Source organism: Equus quagga, chromosome 18, assembly GCF_021613505.1.
Source record: "Equus quagga isolate Etosha38 chromosome 18, UCLA_HA_Equagga_1.0, whole genome shotgun sequence".
Lineage (NCBI taxonomy): Eukaryota > Metazoa > Chordata > Mammalia > Perissodactyla > Equidae > Equus > Equus quagga.
Window position 1 is genome coordinate 50,135,320 of NC_060284.1, and position 20,093 is coordinate 50,155,412.

At 44.3% G+C, this 20,093-nt stretch overlaps 1 protein-coding gene across 6 annotated transcripts in view; it reads left to right on the forward strand.

Moving 5' to 3' along the window:
- PDE4DIP (phosphodiesterase 4D interacting protein) overlaps positions 1-20,093 on the forward strand; it is a 137,189-nt gene that overhangs the window by 90,646 nt on the left and 26,450 nt on the right. For 4 of the 6 annotated variants that reach the window (XM_046645178.1, XM_046645175.1, XM_046645174.1 and 1 more), the window contains 10 exons: positions 4,435-4,667; positions 7,568-8,003; positions 8,873-9,065; positions 9,966-10,082; positions 10,526-11,054; positions 12,507-12,742; positions 13,768-13,819; positions 14,903-15,126; positions 15,792-15,944; positions 17,971-18,156. In XM_046645178.1, coding sequence (XP_046501134.1) covers positions 4,435-4,667; positions 7,568-8,003; positions 8,873-9,065; positions 9,966-10,082; positions 10,526-11,054; positions 12,507-12,742; positions 13,768-13,819; positions 14,903-15,126; positions 15,792-15,944; positions 17,971-18,156 — 2,359 coding nt within the window. The remainder of the gene's footprint in view (positions 1-4,434; positions 4,668-7,567; positions 8,004-8,872; positions 9,066-9,965; positions 10,083-10,525; positions 11,055-12,506; positions 12,743-13,767; positions 13,820-14,902; positions 15,127-15,791; positions 15,945-17,970; positions 18,157-20,093) is intronic. The other 2 variants (XM_046645179.1, XM_046645176.1) reach the window with 1 other exon arrangement.

The following is a 20,093-nucleotide window of genomic DNA, read 5'->3' on the forward strand; positions in this document are numbered from 1 at the left end:
AATCATGTCTCCTAGATGGACCATGCCTGTGCCGTGTTGTTAAGGAAAAAGTAGGTCATTGGTATCTGTCCTTCTGCAGAAGTAACTGGGCTTTCCAGTGATAGCTTCTTGGGAGCTATTAGGAAAACTGTAGGGGAAATGAGGCTTTCTGGGTCTACCTCTGCATCTCCTACATAAGAAAAAGAAGAGACATCTAATAAATGAACAGAAAGCCTAAGTGAGCTGTCTTCAAATTTCACAGGATTTGGCACAGTCTTTGGCTCTTGAGGACATGAGTAGTTGTCTGGAATACCTCACATCCTCAACACATTTTCTTTATTTTCTACCAAGATCCCCTTTTTGTTGCTCTAGCCATACCTGACCCTAACTTCTCCCTTGAGTTCCTGTATGAGCTCCACTTTTCCTTTTGCTTGAACAGCTTCTGAGTCCTCCTAACTGATGCTCGTAACTTTAATTATGTACACTACTGCCCCTCCAGACAGATCCCTCTGCTCTCACTCCCTGATTTCACTGAGGATCTTGGGTGAGGGAGAGGGATCTACAGGATAGATAAATGTCCACTGTAAGACAGGGCTAGATTGGGATGTCATGTGGGATAGGGTTTAGGATTGACTTCAGTATAAATGAACAAGAGACACAGATATGAAGAGAACCAGATCCTGAGTGACACCATCAAAATGACCCCTAGTAGTGTGAGTCCTTTGCTCTAATGCTCAGTTGTAGGCAAACTGGTTTGTAAAGTCATTTCGTCCTCAACCTTCTTTCATATAGCCTAGCATGGAGAAAATGACCAGACCACATTTTGGGGTCAATTCAGCCATGGAATAAACCTTCACATTGGGGCATTTGTATTTCTCTTGCAATGTCTGCCCTATTTCTTGGTATAGGAGACACTTAATAAATTATTAGTTAACAAACCTTTGGACTGGGGCTTGACTCATGATAGACAAAGTATATACCTGCTGGATGAAGAATATTTTGGGTAAGCATCATTTTTCTTTCCATCACCTTTCCTTGAAAATCAATCTTCAGTTTTGGTTGGAGGAACCTTGGTGTGTGAAATCATTGTAAATTTACTTCATCTTTTTTGGAGTTTGAAGGTGTGACTCTTCTGCTACCAACTAAATAAAGCTTGTTTTGCCATAACTGTTTTGTGTCCAGATTCTCAAAAATGTGTTTGCTAGTTTCTGGGGAAATGGTCCCTTAAGATTAGACTCCTAGTTCCTCCTTGTTGTGGCCTTGGAAGGTACACTTTATTCTTGACACCAAGCTACCATTCCACCTCAAGCATACATACACTTCCCCTAACAAACACATCCAACTTTGTGCTCCTTCCAAGGCAAGAACCACCTTTTGGCCAAAGCAAGTTGCTTGGTCCTTACTTTTGGACTCACTGACCTCAGGAAGTCTGAGAACTCGCCACGATGGGAATTTCCCCCAGATACCTCCCATAAAATTCCATTCTCAAGCAAATGTAAGATCTGTAATAAATACTTAGGAAATTCCTATAAAAGAAATGAATCAATCCTTGCCTTTTTTCATTTGAGCTTTTGCAATGGAGAAAACTTAATCAAGATTCAAGATTCAAATGCAAAGGAGGAGAAAAAAGTCAGTAGACTTACTGTTATGAATTTGAGAAAAGATCATTTTTAGTGACCTTAATGCTGTCTGAGAACTGACTTAAGAGAGAGATGTGAGATATGATGCAATAGGGTAAAAACAAAACAACTCTATCAAACAAGAGATCAGGTCTACACCTAGCCCTCTGTAGGGTAAATGAAAACCCGGGACACAAACAAGCTGAATTATACCATGGAAGCAATAGAACAGATGAATTAGGAAATGTGCAAAAGAAGAAACTCATTGGAGATATAATTAACAATAGACCTAAAGGAGTAATACTATCACCTTACATACTGGGAACCCTGGGGTTTTATTTGGGGGAAAAATTAGAAATACTAACTTTCCATAAATGATAAAAAAAAAAAAAAAACTAATAAAAAGGCTAGATCCTGAGTCACTTTTCATGCATTTACATTTAAATTTTAGAGACAAGTTAGCCAAAGTAAGCTCCCAAATTAGCCTGGGAGCAAATCAGATCTCTATTTTCTCATTTTAAAGTGGGAAATTAGCCCAGACGAACCTTAAGGTTCCTTCTGGTATTAACATTCGTGGGTCTTAAGTTTTTCTTTTTAAAGAAAATAGGTATATTTAAATCAATAGAAGATAGTGTACATCCAGAAGGCACTTTAAAAAGATAAGTATCATTAAAGTTAGACATTATTTTTAAGCAGAAGGAACCCTTAAGCTTTAGAAAAGAATAAATGTTGTGCCCCTATTCAAAGCTGATGGCAATGTTTATTTTACTTATGTTAGTTGGAAAGAATTTATATAGAAAAAGTCACATAGTTTAAGTGAGAGGTGAGGTCATAAACTTTCAAAAGTGTTTTTATCTAGTCCCCTTTCCTCTATTTTGTCACAAATGCTTGGTGGCACTTGTGGAGGTGGCCACCAGTCTAAGCTTGGCAGCACAGGCGTAGAGACAGACGTACCCAGGAGGCACCCAGGTCTCAGGCGTACAACCCCAGGAATGCCAAGGAAATGAGCACCTTTGCGCATCTCTTCTTGCTTTCTTCTTTGCAACCTCAACTGCTGCATCGCTAAACACCATTGTGCCTACGTGCTGTGAATCAGCCCCACCACATACCCATAGGCTAGATTTTACCATGCTTTGTTACAAGGTCAAAAGGAAATGTCAATAGCTTTGTGCTAGGCCAAGCAGTTCTGTCAATTATTGATCCATTTAAACTGCTCTGGGCCCTGTTCTGTTCAATATATATGTGACCTAAGTGAAGGTACAAAGCATATAATTAATTCTACAAGTTATCCCTAATCAAGTGGCCACTACAGGACTTATGGAGATGTACATCAAATACATATATATATATATATATTTTGTCTGGGTGAGGAACATTGGTCCTGAACCAACTTCTGTTGCCAAGCTTCCTCTTTTTGCTTGAGAAAGATTGTCACTGAGCTAACATCCATGCCAATCTTCTTCTATTTTATGTGGGATGCCACCACAGCATAGCCTGAGAAGCGGTGCTAGGTCCGTGCCCAGGATCCAAACGTGAACCCTGGGCCACCAAAGCCGTGCACGTGAACCTAACTGCTATGCTACTGAGCTGGCCCCGGAGATGCACATCAAATATTTTGATGACTTTGATAATTGGGAAATGATTCTGTATAGCCAGAATGAATTTGTAAGTGACAAGTACAAGTCACATTATTCATAGAAATAAAAGAAAACAACATGACACAGCAATAGCTGAGAGTGAGCGGTGGAAAGTTGGGAGGTCAAAACAGACCTGAAGTTAAGTAGAATCCCAAAGTGCTGCCACTGAGAAGAAAAAGAAGCCAACATGACGTTGGGATGTGTTAATATTAATTTTGGACAGACAGGCAAGAAATCCTTGTACTGAAATACTTAGTCATACACTGAGTAGATTATCGTACTCAGGTTTTGGTTTCTAGACTTTTCAAAGCACAGGAAAAACTGGAGAGAAGCCCAAGATGAACAATAGGAAAGTCTTAAAGTTAAAAAAATTCTCACTTGAGGAAAAACTATATGATCGGCCTTGGTTGAAATATTGAAGGGTAGCTTAAGAGCATTCTCAAAAAAAGAAAGAAAGCTGTTGGGAAATTGTTTCTGCCTTGTTTTCTTCTCAGATGCTTAGGTCTGTAGAGAGTTGGCTGGCAGCAGCAGCCATGGGTAATAGCCAACAAGTGAAACTGGCTGCTGGGCAGGTGGCCTCAGTTGAGTTTCTCAGTAGTAGTAGGTGTGATGCGCCTGCTGCCAATGAAGTTAAGCTGGCTCTGTGTTACCTGTAGCTCCGCCCATATTCTAGTTCTTTAACTGTGACTCCTGACATCTGAGTGCTGGAGTCCTCTCTCTTAGTGTCCTATTTCGAGTCTGAGTTACAGGCACGCCCTCAGGCTTTGGGCATTGTATCTCAAGCCATGATGTTTGCTTTGAGTCAAGGACTCAAGTGTTGAGCTGATGAAGCTTCCTGACTTGTGAGAAGACTCTCGAGAACTCTGTCCCCTCAGGAAGAGAAGAATCAGCATCCACACTCTCCAGACCTGTTTACACCTCATTTGTTTGCATTTGTTTTTAATTTATTGTGTGCATGTGTTTTTTCCTCACCCACCTATGGATACTCCTCTTCCTACCCATGGCAGCAATTCTTCCTCCTTGCCTGGTGTCCACCCCTCCCAAACCAGCCTCCAGGGTCCTGATGGCTGAGGAGGTCCTTACAGGGCCCTCAGTTTAGGTCTTCCTTTTTTGTTCCCACTAAGGCTGCCTTTGCCATCTGATGTTCCTCTTGGATCCTCTTAATGACCTAACTTCTTTAAACCATGATTTTCTTTCAGCTCATCAAGGTGGCTTTGGAGAAAAGCCTGGCAGCTGTGGAGACCCAGAATATCTCTCTTCCTCCTCCTTCCCCCACAGAAGGGGAGAGTAACAGGGGTCTTCAGGAGGAAATGCTCCACCTAAGGGCTGAGATGCACCAGCACTTAGAGGAGAAGAGGAAAGCTGAGGGGGAACTGAAGGAGCTAAAGGCTCAAATTGAGGAAGCAGGATTCTCCTCTGTGGCCCACATCAGGTAGGACATCCCCCGAGAGAAGGGGAGACTGCCGATTGAGAGGTCACCAAAGCCAAGGGACTCACCTTGCTGCAGCCAAAGCATTCATACTGCCATGGGGCTTCTTGGTCCACGTCCCAGGCTCCATGCATTAATGAATTCTTTAGAGAACAGTTAATAATATTGGATAATGGCAATTATGAATAATTACCATTCAAATTACTCAAATAAATCTGATCTTAATTCAGTATAATAATGCCCATTACTAGCCATACAAATGAGAGCCCTGAGTGGAAAACTCCTTGTTGTGTGACTAGGAGATTTTTTGAATTGCTCTTTTGAATTGACTGAAACATAAAAGGAATCTCCTGCTACCCTTCACTGCTGTATGCAGAACCAGAACAGTCCATGAGGGAGGGGGATTTATACAGGGGCCCTTCCATCTCCATTTAGCTCTCTCTTGGCAGCATGAATGCTTAAATCATGAAAGAACAAGTTTAATAGTCTCTGCTGTTTTATTAACTTTACAAAAGTGGTAAACAGCTGATTCATTGGCTAGATTGGCTGATCTCTCTTTAATGGCTTTTTCTAAAGATGCTTGGGAAGAAAACATGCTGTTAATGTAGGGCTAATCCATTTATTTATTCATCCCTGAGGGTTGTAATCATCATGGCCTGTTGTTTAGACCACAGCTGTGCAAATGTACAACTTCTCATTCATGCCCTGTTGTTTCCCTGCCTATTATATCCCACTTAAACATCCCCAAATCATAGAATAATATTAGCACTGAAGAGGACCTTGGCATCTACCTAATGTCCTTGTTTCATAGTAGAGGAAACTCAGGCCTAAAAAGTTCTAGTAACTTGCTCAAGGTTGCGTAACAGTCCATGTCTAGACCCCTGGCTCCCAGTTTTCAAACTCTAAGCCTTTTCTTCTGTGCTATAAACTTTATCAAACAATTTCTGAAATATTCTTATGATCATTCTTGGTTCTTTTGCTCTGGTTCTTTTGAAGAATGCTGGTTCTTCTACTCTGAAATCTCTTGATATTTCTTTCCTTAAATTCTGCTTGAGTTAAACAATGTGTTTAACTTTGTTATGTGTAAAGTTAGTTGAGCTGTTGTGGCTAAGAACAGTGCACTCTTTTGATCCTACAGTTGGATGTACAATCAAACCAAATGTAGATACCTTTGTGGGTTATTTTCTTTTTCCTCCAGAGTTACTAACCTGAAACCCTGATTTAACTCTATCCAACCTTAAGAATCACTGATAATGTAGTAGAATCTATCTAATGCCTAGCCCATCTTTTGAGATTTTGTTGAGCTTTTCTTTTATTAGTTTGTGTTGTCAAAATAGCAAAGTTTTTCCCAAAACGTAAAGTTATAATAATAAATATTCTTTTCTATACTATACATGTGCCTCTTTTTCTCCCTTTTACACCTCAGTTTTGGTAAAATACCTGTCCCCTTTTTCTCCATTGAGGAAACTCTCTTATAGTCTGTCTGATTCCTATGTCCCCATTTTCTTCCTTGATTCACGCTTGACAAGCTCTGCCCTTGGTTCCAAGACTTCAGGCTTCTGAGAAATCCAATCTAAAGGCATAGCCAACTGCTGATCCTTCAGATTGTGAATTACAGTCATATGTCACTTAAAGACAGGGATACATTCTGAGAAATATGTTGTTAAGCGATTTGTTGTGCGAACATCGTAGAGTGTACTTACACAAACCTAGATGATATAGCCTACTACACTCCTAGACTGTATGGTACTAATCTTATGGGACCACCATCATATATGTGGTCCGTTGTTGACTGAAACATCCTTATGTGGCACATGGCTGTGCTTATTTCCTTTCCCTCTTCTAGTCAGTGGTTCTCAATTCAGCATCCTTAAGAATTACCTGTGGAACTTAAGTAAAATGTAGATTTATAGGCCTCAGCTCTAAAGCTTTCTTAACGAGCACCTCATAGGATTCTGATGTTCGTTCCTCAGGCCAACAGCTAGTGCAGCAAAATTAGACTTCTCTGTTGCAGACCCTGAGCTAACCATACCATGTATGTAATTTCATTTAAGGGTCCAATAAGTCTACTAGGTAAGTGTTATAATCGTTATTTTATATAAAAGGAGACTGAGGCTTAAAGAGGTTAAGTGAATTGCCTATTTAAGTGAATTGCCTTGTTAAAGCCATGTTTTTATTGCTTCCACCCAACCCTGGTGAAGGGCTTGGTGGGAGGAAAGGGTGGGTCTAGAATGTCATGGTGAAAATTAGTTATTTAGTCCATTTTATTTTGTCAAAAAATATGATGTTTTGTGTGACCAGCACTGTGGAGGCTCTGGGGATGCGGGGTGAATGGGACAGAGTCCTGCTCCCATAAGATGACCTTCTGTTACAGGAGCCAGATGTAAAGCAAATAATTACATAAGCACATTTTATTGTAGTTTTCATTAGTATTATTTATTTCTTCTGTGTTCCTAGGTCTTGATTTCTCTTCTAGTCATTGAAAACTGACTGATGATAATTAATAGGACTGTAAAATCCATAATAATAAATTTGTTCTAAGCAACGTCCTTCTTATTTTTTTCTAAATAGTGTAAGTACTCATGTTTATTCCAGAGGCCACTGAAAATTAGAACATGAGGCTGCATGGTACGGGTAAAGAGAACTAGACCAGGTGTCTTGAGTCCAAGATTTTTAGTAATGGCACTGCTGCCAGGTAGCTGTGTGAGTACAGGCAAGTCTCTTATTCTTCTTGAGTGTTGGTTTCCTGGTCTAAAAATAAGGGAGTTGTTGTAGGTCTCTGAGGTTGCTTCATGCTCAGGGGTGTCTCTGAGTCTCTGATGTACTGAGATGTGGGCAAAAGGGGCTATTAGGAACTGAGGCCAAGACCATACCTGGCCCCTGATTGTACATGTTTCCTGCAGGAACACCATGCTGAGCCTTTGCCTTGAGAATGCAGAGCTGAAAGAGCAGATGGGAGAAGCAATGTCTGATGGATGGGAGATTGAAGAAGACAAGGAGAAGGGCGTGGTGATGGTGGACACTGTGGTAGCCAAAGGGGATCCGAATGAGAATAGCCTTCAGGCTGAGTTCAGAAAGCTCCAGGGAAAACTGAAGAATGCCCACAACATCATTAACCTCCTCAGAGAACAGCTGGTGCTGAGCAACAAGGAAGGCAGTAGTAAACTTAATCCAGAGATCCTTGTGCACCTGGCCAGGGAGATCGACAGAATGAACACAGAGCTGGTTTGTTCTCCTGGGAAGCACCAACACCAAGAAGAGGAGGACATGACCATGAGGCCCTGCCCCAGACCCCAGAGCCTTGACCTTGGGTCTGCCCTCGCAGTGAATGCTCACCAAGTAAGTAGGGGGTTAGATGGAATGGAAGACCCTTGGAGAAGGGCTGGAGATGTCAGTTTTTACCTTAAGCAGTTCTGCCGTGTGGGTCAAGAGGTACTAAGGGAAGGGCACCTTTGTACCAAAAGCGATGATAGTAATATTCCTCATACATTCAGCCTTTAGAAAGGCTTTTACAGCATTATCTTATAAATATTACTTGAGTAATTAATTTTCCATTAATATTTCTTGAATGCTTAATTTTCCAGATAACACACTAGGCATTGGCGGTGGGTACTAAGACCTGGACTCTGTCCTTCAGGTACCCCATATGTTGGGGAAAGACGGCACAAACACAGATCATTTCAATAGGATGCAGTAGGGATGCATGGGGTCTTATGGGAGCCCAGACAGGCGGTGTGGAATAACATCTCTTTCTTATCACTAACATTTTCGTCACAGCTCATCACAGGTGTCTGTTCCTGAGACTTAGAAGGAGTTATCAGGATCCTTTTAAGGGAAGGGGCTTTGCTGAGGATTAAGTAAAATGGAGAATGCAGAGGATTCTGAGAGGACAATGGGGGCAGAAATACAGGGAGAGATGAGTGGAGGTTTCCACCCCTTTTCTTTTCAACCATTGAACAAACCTTTTCTGAGAGCTCCTTGGTAGACTCAGTTGGCATGGTGCTATGTGCCATAGATACAGAGATGAATAAAACATTATCCCAGCTCTCCAGGAGCTCAGTCTGGAAAGCAAGTAACTGCCAAATGGCCTAAAGAGTGCTGTGGCAGACACATGAATAAAGTCCACAGGCTTCAGAAGGAGAAGTGGCCATCACTGCATGGGGGATGACCTCAGACTGCCCTGATCCCTGTGCTGGCTCTTTTCACAGCTGGATAACCAGCCCCAGGCCCGGGACCCTGGGCCTCAGTCAGAATTTAGCCTGCCAGGATCCACCAAGCACCTGCGCTCCCAGCTGGCACAATGCAGAGAACGCTATCAAGATCTCCAGGAGAAGCTGCTGATATCAGAAGCCACTGTCTTTGCCCAGGCCAACCAGCTGGAGAAGTACAGAGTCATGTTTAGTAAGTCTTCAGTTCACATCACCAAAGTGTCTGTCTCCCCCTTGAGAAGCTGCATGCTTGGCAGACTTCACTTTTCTTCCCCAGCCTCAAAACAAATTTAATCCTGACCACAGTCCCAGAGTTGTAGAAGTAGATGTTTAACTTCAATTTGCAGATGGCAGAGAAGAATAAGGCAATAAGGCAAGTTTGCAGTGAGAGTGTAGGGGTTAACATCTAGGTTTTTGATCTCTGGTAGCATCAACAAACTGCCTTACCTCTCTTAATATACACTAATTGTTTCTCTTCTGCTCCTCTTTGTACCATGTCAGATTCTACAAAAACATATCATCATTGGTCTAGAATCAGCACTTTCTAATAGAACGTCCTGCAGTGGTGGAAATGTTCCATATCTACATCACATGTGGTTATGGAGCACGTGAAATGTGGCTGGTTCAACTCAGGAATTTTGTTTTATTTAATGTTAATTAATTTAATATAAAATAGTCACATGTGGCTAGTAGCTACCTTATTGGACAGTGTAGATCTAGATGTCTTGAGACTCTAAATTAGTTCAGCTCCATTCAAACATATACTGAGCCCTGCGAACAAAGCATTTGCTAGTTTCACTGGGGCTTCTAGAGATGATAGTAGGTAATACCCTACTTAAAGATGTCTAGTCCCAACTGAGCCTAGGTTATCTGTAGGTGAGATCATCAATGGCAAACAGGCTCATCCTGGTGGAAGGAAGTCCTTCTGCCCAGAGTGGGTTGTCTCTTCTCCCACATGAGTCCAGAGAAGCATCTGTCCCACTCTGGATCTCACCTCCCTGCCCACTACCGGCGAGGATATGTGCCACTGAGGTTGAGGGTGTATGTGGGAAATTCAGATGCCATGTGATACCTTCTGTCTCTTTCGGAGCAGGTGAGTCCCTGGTGAAACAGGACAGCAAGCAGGTCCAGGTGGACCTCCAGGATCTGGGATATGAGACTTGTGGCCGAAGTGAGAATGAGGCTGAGCGGGAGGAGAGCATCAGTCCTGGTAAGAGTATCACTGTGGGGCTCACCTTCCCTCCCTGGAATCAGTTTTCACCTCTGGGTGCTGTTGGCCAGTACCACAGCTGATGGCGGGGCGGGGACGGGGTGGTGAGGGAGTGTTGTAGACTGAAGGGGACACAGGACAGAGTGGGACAGGGAGTTTGGAGGAGAGCTCTTGCCCCAAATGAGGCTGAGTGTAAGTTTGAATTTCTACAATTAGTTTTCAGTATACTACTATTAATTAAAAAAAAAAAAAGTCCTATCCAACTGATTATTATAGAAAAAAATACTAAGGCCTGCTTATTAATGAAAAGACCAGATGAGTTTTTAGGGATATGCAAACCGTAAATAAAATAAATGGTTTTTCCATGATAAAAGGACTATCAAGGGAGTGGCTCCAGCAGCAGGGCCAGCTTTATTCAGGAAGATGCCTTTGTCTTTTCTCAGAGTGTGAGGAGCCCAACAGCCTCAGGGAAACAGTCCTAATGGAGGGGCCGTGCTCTGAGCAGGGACGGCTGGACTCAACACTGGCCAGCCCCCATGGGAAGAAGCCCTTGGAGAAGCAGCTAGGGAAGCAGGAGGAGTTCCAGGCATATGGAAAGTCAGAAGACATCTGTGTCCTACGTAAGGACATCAAAGATCTGAAGACCCAGCTGCAGACCGCCAACAAGGTCATTCAAAACCTCAAGAGCCGGGTCGGGTCCCTCTCAGTTACAAGCGATTATTCATCTAGTCTGGAGAGACCCCGAAAGCTGAAGGCCATTGGCACCATCGGGGGATCTTCACCTCATAGTGTCACTGACGAGGATGAAGGGTGGCTGTCTGATGGCACTGGGGCTTTCTATCCCCCTGGGCTTCAGGCTAAAAAGGATCTGGAGAGTTTGATCCAGAGAGTGTCCCAGCTGGAGGCCCAGCTCCCGAAAACTGGAGTGGAAGGGAAGCTGGCCGAGGAGCTAAGATCAGCCTCATGGCCTGGGTAAGGAGGGCCCTCTTCGAACCTTTACTTGATTGATGGTGTCTGAGTTTGTGTTTGAAGTAGGATAGCCCAGGCAGGTGGAAGACAGAACCCTCAGGACAATAAGAGCCCTTCTTTAAATGGTAAACGAAGATCTGAAGAAAGGACAGGTAGGCCCTGCTGGAGATGCCACGTCTCTGGGATTTCCTTTTTGGAATCTATTCATACAGTGACAGGATATGTGGTGTAGTAGTCAGGCTGGAGTCAGACTGCCTGGGTTTGCACCCTAGCTCTGGTGCTTACTAGCTGTGCAACCTACTTAGTCTTTCTGAGCCTATTTCCTTACCTATAAAATGAGGATAATGAGAGAACCTATCTCATAGGGTGGTTATTAGGCTTAAATGCATTAATACAAGTGCTTCTGATAATGCCTACCATATATTAAGCTCTCAATACTATTTGCCATAATTATTATTGTTATTGACACTTTGTGTTGAAAAATACTGAGTAGACTTCCAGGCTGAGTAACAAACCACTTCAAGGCTTAGTGGCTTCAAATAATAATTTATATGATTGAGTGGACTTAGCTGGGTGGCTCTCACTTGGGAGTCTCTCATGCAGCTGCCCTCAGATGGTGGCTGGGGCTAGAGTCATCTGAAATGTCTGGCTGGGCTGGACATGGCTTCTTCATTCACATGTCTGGTGATGTGTTACTCCCTGGCTTCTCTTTCTCTGTGTGGCTTCTTGTCTTCCAGGACCTCTCTTCCTGGCTTGGGCCTCTCATAGTGAGGTGTTTGAGGGTAGTTTCACTTCTCTGTGGCAGCTGGCTTCCAAGAGACAAGAAGTAAAATTTGCCAAGCCAGTTAATAGCTACTCCTAGACTTGGCACAGTGTCACTTCCACTATATTATCTTGGTCAAAGTGGTCACAGAACCCACCCAGATTTAAGGAGGTAGAGAACAGCCTCCATCTCCTAATGAAAGCGGGCAGAACCACATTGTGAAAGAACATGTAGAACGGGAGATTGTGTAATGGCCATCTTTGCAAAATACAGTCTGCCGTAACACAGATGGTCTTTGAAATAGAACACATGAAAGGTCCTATCCAGACTTAGGATTAAGTGATTCTAATCTCTTAATTTATTTTTAGTATTTATTGAGTATCAACTGTGAATCTACACTATATTGGTGCTGTAAGGGATATTAAATATAGCACTGTACTTATCCCCACAGAACTTACTGTTCATTTTGGATGTATGACTAACACATATAAAACAGTAGAAGAACAGTGGTATACTAAATTGTTTGATGCAATAGTTTGTCAGAGAAGAATTTGCTTTTAAATACCTCCTTTGGTTTATGTGCCAGAATTCATCTTGAGGGAGTTCTGTAGAGATATTCTCACAGAAATCTCTATGGAAGCCTCCAGAACTTAAAATTCCCTCTTTCCCATTCTTACTCTTTCCTGCATTAGGAAATATGATTCCCTGATTCAGGATCAGGCCCGAGAACTATCCTATCTACGCCAGAAAATACGAGAAGGGAGAGGTATCTGTTATCTTCTCACCCAGCATGCCAAAGATACAGTAAAATCTTTTGAGGACCTCCTAAGGAGCAATGATATCGACTACTACCTGGGGCAGAGCTTCCGGGAGCAACTTGCCCAGGGAAGCCAGCTGGTGGAGAGACTCACCAGCAAACTCAGCACCAGTAAGTTGGCCACAGGGCTTTGGGACACTCACTCACTCCCACAGCCCCAGGCCCAGATGGCCACCACACCTCCACCGCAGCATTTTAACCCAGGTCCAGCTTCCATTTCATTTCCCGGGGTCCATTACAGGATCAGGACTGGCCAGTGGGGAGCATCGAGGAGGAAGACACAGAGTTAGAGAAGCCTGTATAAACTTCAGCACTCAGGGAATGTGACCTTTAGGAAAGCAGGCTGTGTCCATCCAGTGCTAAGGGGAGAAAGACAGAAGAGATCAGAGGACCTCATTATAGTGAAAAATGCCTGAAGCTGAGAGTTGCAGGACCCAAGCTCCAGTCTAGATGCTGCCATTAACTTGCTTTGGGCAAATGGCTTTTCTTTTTGGTGTCTCTGCTTCTTCAGTTTTTACGTGGTACTGTACATGAATGTAATTCAAATATGAATCAAGCACCATGCCCTTTTGGACATGGTTTGGGCACGAATGTCGTAGTACAAGGGCCAGGGATGTTGGTTATTATTGGAGCCCTTTATTTAGGAATAATTTCCTGAGACTACCCAAGGGAGTACAGCAGGATCTGTCTTGGGGGCCAAACATCCCATGTCCTGATAGCAGGTGCAGAGGTGGGACGGGACTGTTTGTCATCTCCTCAGGTCAAGAGTGGGTTCTACGTGAAAGCTGTGATGGGACACAGAGCCGTATGTCTGGGAGTCAGTCTGTGGCAGCTTGGAATCTGGAATGTTGCAGAGGGAAGCTGGGCAAGTGCCTTTTAAACTTTTTTGCATTGATTTAGGGCACAGGAAGTCATGATGGTGATCACCAAGTCAGGGAAGGTCAGCCAGGTGGGCTAAGGAGAGCCTGCAGGTCTCTTCTCTAAAGACACAGTCTGGGACCTCCCAGAATAATTCCCCTACATATCCTGGACACACATAGAGACGTCACTATCTGTACCCAAGTAGGCTCCTGCATTTATGCGTGAAGTGGGATCTGTTTAATTTCTTACTCTTTCTTTCTGAATTTGGTTTGCAGAGGATCATAAGAGTGAGAAAGATCAAGCTGGACTGGAGCCGCTGGCCCTCAGGTAATGCAAAATAGGATCTGGTAAAGGAGTCAGGAATAAGGCCCAAAAAGGGGTCAAGGAAGGCTGAAACTTCACAAATCACAGGGAAGAAAAAGGAAAATGCTGATTGTAATGAATTCATTTCTTCATAGAACAACTTACTGGTGTTTTTTGCTTAATTCTTTACTCTCTTCTGATATAATTCTGTTGATTTCTGTTTGCATATTTATTCTTCAGGCTTAGTAACCTAGAGTCAGTCTGTCCTAAACTAGCCAGGTTTCAGGTGTCCTTGGTTATCCTGTATGCCTCCCCCCGCCACCTCCCCACCCCCCACCGTGTGTTTCAAGACCAGGATGTACTTTTTGCCAAGTTGACTTACCCCGAGCTGCGTTGGCGTCTAGTTTAATAGCCACCCAATTTTCTTGGGAAAGAAGAATCATATTCTTCTGATATACAGCCCTGGGGGGCTCCAGCACCTTTGGAAACAGTTTTCAGTGAGTCACTGCATAGAATCTCATAATGCACAAAAAAACTGTGGGCTCAGTCTGTTGTGGCCATTAGTTCTAGCCCCTTTGTGTCATGAGTATGCTTAAGACCATGTAGTACTTCTCAGAATATCTGTGGTGAAGGACCAAGTGTTTTGATTTTCTTTTCATTTCTAATCCATCACAGACACATATATGGTCTATTCCTCAATCAACCAGATGATTCCATTTACTGTGCTCTTGAGTGTTGTGGCAATGCCAGCTGCTATATATATCTCAACGCTTACCTCAAGGCTTACGTTTCTGTTCTTGTCCTGTTGGAGACTGGTGACCAACAGTTCTTGGGCTGCAGCTGTACTGGTGTCCACACTTAGAGCGGCAGTGCCTTAGAGGGCTGGCTGAGGCGCCACTGTTCTCAGCGTATCATGTGGCTAGCGTGCTGGGTAGCTATTTCTCTCCCTCCCTCTGCACCCCACCCCTAATCAGAGATGGGTTATTTTGATTATACTTTGCAGGAATGATCTCCTTGGCTTATGTGGCTTTTCCCATGTGCCTTAGTCACGACTAGCTCAGTTGGTGACCTTGCTATCTCACCTGTTGTCCTCCCTTATTCCTCTAGGCTCAGCAGGGAGCTGCAGGAGAAGGAGAAAGTGATTGAAGTCCTGCAGGCCAAGCTGGATGCCCGGTCCCTCACACCCTCCAGCAGCCATGCCTTGTCTGACTCCCACCGTTCTCCCAGTAGCTCCTCCTTCCTGAGTGATGAGCTGGAAGTCTGCTCTGACATGGACATAGCCAGCGAGTACATACACTATGAAGAGAAGAAAGCTTCACCTGGTCACTCAGGTAGCCACCACTTTCTGGATGGTACCACTTTTATCTAGGCTGAGAGGAGACTTCCATAACCAGGCCTTATAGATCCACCCTGGTGTGTATCAGGCTGAACGTGGCTCTGGGACCAAGTGCGAAGCACAGGCCCTGGTGGGTCAGTGTCTTTGCTCTGCAACTGACTATACAAGTTACTGGGTCTCCACCAGACTATACAAGTTACTGGGTCTCCACCAGCATGTGCCTGCTGTTGGACCCAAGGCAAGCCTAAGTCGGGAGAGTGAGAAGATCATGGCAGACTTTTCTTCTCCATTGCCTCATAAGCACAAATCTGTCTGATCGACCTCCTTCTTTAAGATGGGGTATCTTCTCCCTCCTGCAATGATCTTGCTGGCTGCAGTTCCTGAACAGTGTCCCCTGAGTGTCTGTGGGTGTCCACAGATGCTGCCAGTCTTGCCTGGTATTTTTGGAGGTGCCATTGCTCTGAGCCCCACTATCACCTAAGGTGGCTTGCTCACTAAAGGAGCTGTCTGCAAGCAAGGAAGTGAACACTGCTCACAGTGCTTTTGCTTGGTGCTTGCCCTGAAAGCAAGGCTCTGCCTGGTACCCCTGGTTAAATATAAGGCCAGATTCCAGTTCTCTGTAGAACGTCAAACATTTTCTTTCATTCATGGGTTTTATAGATTCCATTCATCATTCAAGTAATTCTGCTGTACTGTCTTCTAAACCATCAGCAACCACTGCACCTCAGGGGGTTAAGGCCGAACCCAGCAGCAACCCCATCAGCTTGCCAGCTCCCCAGAACCTCCCCCAGGAGGCCAGCCAGGCCCAGCCAGGTATGCAACAGCCAGCGGGGCAGGGGCTTCATCTCTCCCCAGCTGCCTGTTTGACTTTTCTTCAGGGATAAATGTTTCCACTGTTCGGGGCTTATATGCATCAAATCCTAGACAAAATCAAGAGACCATTCTAATTCGCTAATTGCATAGGGCTTTTCTTTGTTTTAAATATTTTAGGAAAATAAGTAATCTACAACAGACTTTGATCTGCATACCAACTTTGACCAGTAGTTGGCTAATCATTTTAAAATAAACATTTTCATTTCTTTCTTTCTTTTCATCTCTGGGAGCAAAGAAGCAAAGTGTTCCTCTCAGGATTACAAAAGCCAAAGAACAAAAAGAAATTCACATCTATTGCTCCCCTCTACATGTTATCCATTTTAACTGCACAGTGGCCTCTACAGTAGGTGGGGCTGCTTACTTCATAGCTGGGGATGTTTCCATATCCTCAGACAAGATTCTGTTCATAGGACGTTATCATTCATGGATTTATGAATAGGCTGGCAGTCTTTGACATGTACAAGGTGTGTACCCTGGGGCCAATTGGAGGGGTGCATTTCATTTACCTGCCTCGGCTTAGTTGCCAGGGGGTGCACTGTTCAATCACAGCTCCACACCAGAGATGGTAGGGAAAAAGCAAACCTTGTCCTTGCCTCCTATCCACCTCCACGACTGGCTGGCTGTCTTCAGAGTGGTTTGTGGTGAGGTTGAACTTGTGTCGAGGTGCCCCAGAAAGCACAGTGCTTTCTTTCTGGCCACCCCTGTCTCTGCTGAGGACAAGTCGACCAAAATCATAAGGAAGAGGATGTGTCTGACTCTTCTTGAGCCTGGGCTCAAAGTTTCTGGGCCGGAGTAGACGGCAGCTAGACGAGGAAATCATGGGGAAAAGCTGTCGCCTAGCACTGTAGGCACTTGCATAAATGCTTTGGGGTCGCAGAGCAGAAAGCCAAGGGTATTAAAATCGGAGTACCTCCCTGAAGGATGCGTGGGCTTGTCACTTGGCAATTGGGGTGTCTTTGCAGTACCGCTCTGATACCGTGTCAGCATTCTGAGGCAAGGATGTGTTTTAGAATGTAATTGCTGTCTTCCATGTTAGACATTGTCCACAGATCAGTCTTGGTTTCTGCTTTTCCCGTGGGCTACCTGCCCTGCATCTGTTTTTAGGAAAAAGAGGAGACAGATTCAGACTCAGAACCTATCAAGTTTCCTAAAGACCTGTCTGTAGATGAGCTGCATAGTTATCACCCGTGAAATTTCTTAAAATGCAAATTTCCTAGCCCGACTCCCAGAGTTTATGATTCAGTAGGTCTGCCTTAGGGCCTGAGAATCTGCATGTATTAAGAAGTTTTCATAAGTGATTCAAATGCCCAGACCGGTTTGTAAGCCATTGTATCTAAGTCACTTTGCCAAGGTCTCGTTTTTCCTTTGGTGGATGAACACATTGCTTTGGGATTCTAAAATTTATTTCCATCAGAGTCTTAAATTGCTTGTATTAGTAATGCAAATTTTCCCATAGTCTTAGTCCACTCCTGCCCTCCTCAGGGTGAGCATTGATGCTTTTGTAAGAGGAGTTTTAGGTATAGGGAAACTCTTGTCACAGGGGCAGGGACTGGCACATGCTGGGACCTCAGGGCCCTTGAGAGTATCCAGGCGCAGCCATCCTGACCTATCCATGCCCAGGATGGCTGGGATGGGGCTCTGATGGCTCCCTGGGTTACAGTTATGCCACTTTGCCTTTTATAGCCAATTGTTTTCAAGATGAGCATAGAATATGTATGTAGCATAGCCCTGGCAGGGCAGCAAGAGGAGGGGTCAGCCAGGCCAACCTCTCGAGTAGCAGTGATCACCCGTAGCCATGGCAAAGATCACTCTTAGCCATCCCAGCCAGCATTGTATTAAATGACAGCTACTCGCCAAGGAGACTTATGGGCAGGGAATAGTTTCACCTTCTCAATCTTTCACCCATTCTTTCTCTTACTTCCTCTCTAATGATGTGTCTTCCTTTTCCCCAACTTTCTGTTTCTAGGTCTTCATTTTCCCTCCATAACCACACTGGTTAGCCTCCCCCAGGCACCACTGCCCTCAGCTCCACCCAGCTTCCTGCCTTTCAGCTCCGCTGGCCCTCCCCTCCTTGGCTGCTGTGAGACACCTGTGGTCTCCTTGGCCGAGGCTCAGCAGGAGCTGCAGATGCTGCAGAAGCAGTTGCGAGAAAGTGAGCACTTGCTGCTGCATTTGTGTGCTTGCGAATGGCAGCCCCATCCCACGTTGCTCTGCATGGCTTTGGCTTGATGGCAGAATTTTAAAAAACAACAGAGGGGTATATGTTACCAGTTGATGGCTGAGGTATAGCTCTGCTTGCTTTTTCTGGAAATGTATTTACTGTTATCTTTCTGGTGTGTGTGTTTCATCAGTTAACAGGAATATATGTTCATCAGGCCCTGGACCTGGTCCTCTCGCAATGCTCACGGTGTGAGGTACCACCATGTATACTGAAGCCCTGACGCACGGGTGACATATTTCCTGGTGGGGCATGGGAGAAAGCTTCTTGCCTTGCCTGTGCAGGATGAAGTGGGCATGAAAAAGGTGGCCACATTCAATAGGATTCTTTCCATAGCTATTATATCCTCCTGCTGTGAAATGCTTTTAATCAGGTTAGGATCCTAACATAATCAGGTTGGGGGCAAAATGGGTGGTGGTAGAGGGATTCAGTGGGGGGTGATAAAGGCCCTCTTCCTATTGCATAAGGTTAATTTCTGCCCATAGATGGGTGACATATGGGCAGCTAGAACCAGAATCACATGCTGTGATGTCTGGTTGTGAATTCTGTCCTCTGACTTCCAGAGATAATTGATCTTATGTAGTTATGGAATTCGTAGACAGTGCACAGTCATCTTTTAGAGAAGGGTTTGATGTATATATGGGCTGGATGCTTAATCATAAAAATTTTTTGTGTGTGATGACTTATAGCTTAGAAAAAATGAGAAAAGAACCTCACATGATGAATTTGCTCTCTAGTAGTGCTTTAAAAAAACAACTAGAAAGCAGTTTGAAATTACCTTAAAACCTCTTTCTGTGCCTGCAGAGAAGCTCAGATGAGCCAGCTATTGATGGTAAGGGTCACCACACAAAGGGTGTCCAGTGACCTAAGACCACAGCCCCAAATCTGTAGACCTGAAGCCACAAATGTCAGGAGCAGCAGATTTTTGTCAACCTTGAAAATGGATACACTGTCTACTCTGCCCCTCTTGTGATTTCCAGAACCAGATAGACTAAGACCATCTTTAGGAGAGCTTGTACACCTTCCTTTCTTCAGGCAGTGAAGTCTAAGAGGCTGCCTCTTCTGCTTATCAGGCACAGCAGTCTAGCAACATGAACCTGTTCTCACCTGAGCCTCACAAAACTTTTGTGATGGTAGAACCAGAGCAGGGAACTAAGGCTCAGAGATCCCAGTGATCTCTGTTACTGAAGTGAAGTTACTTGTTCAAGGTCACTTGTAAGTGGGAGAGATGGTTGAATCCTGGTCTTCTGTTCCCAGTTCATGTTTCCATTATATCTTTTCTACCTACATTGATTTTGTTGCCATCCTGCTCAGAGCATGGAGCTGAGCTCAGGTAAACAGACTCTGGAGGCTCCTTGCAACAGTCTTTTCTCTCTCTCTTTAGAGATCAGTAGGAGGTGCTGGTGTCTCTGACCTAGAACTTGTTATTATAGCAGTTCTGGAACCAACAATTGATGGATAAAAAATTTATCTCATGCCACAATGGCAAGAGTATTCTCTATATTACTTTTCTTTTCCCTGCCTTCTTTTCCTTATTCTCCCACATTTGTCAGTTTGTCTTTGTCCAAAGGGACCAAGGGAAGGAGAGCACTGTGCATGAAAAAGGGTCTGTTGATGTGGGTTGAATTGGAGTCTTGTCTAGTCTGAGCCATTAACGACAGTTTGGGTGGTACTAGTCTTGGTAAGGAACGTTGTAGCCCTTTCTTTTCTCTTCTGAAGCACTGTCCTCTCCAAGGGACCACCACTTACCAGCACTCCTTGTTTGCTTTGAACCATGCTTCCATGTGGACAGTGGTGCATGGCAGCTTCTCAGGTCACCGTGGGGCTAAAATCTCATTGTGCAAGAGTCTGTCTGGCGTCTGTGCATGGTT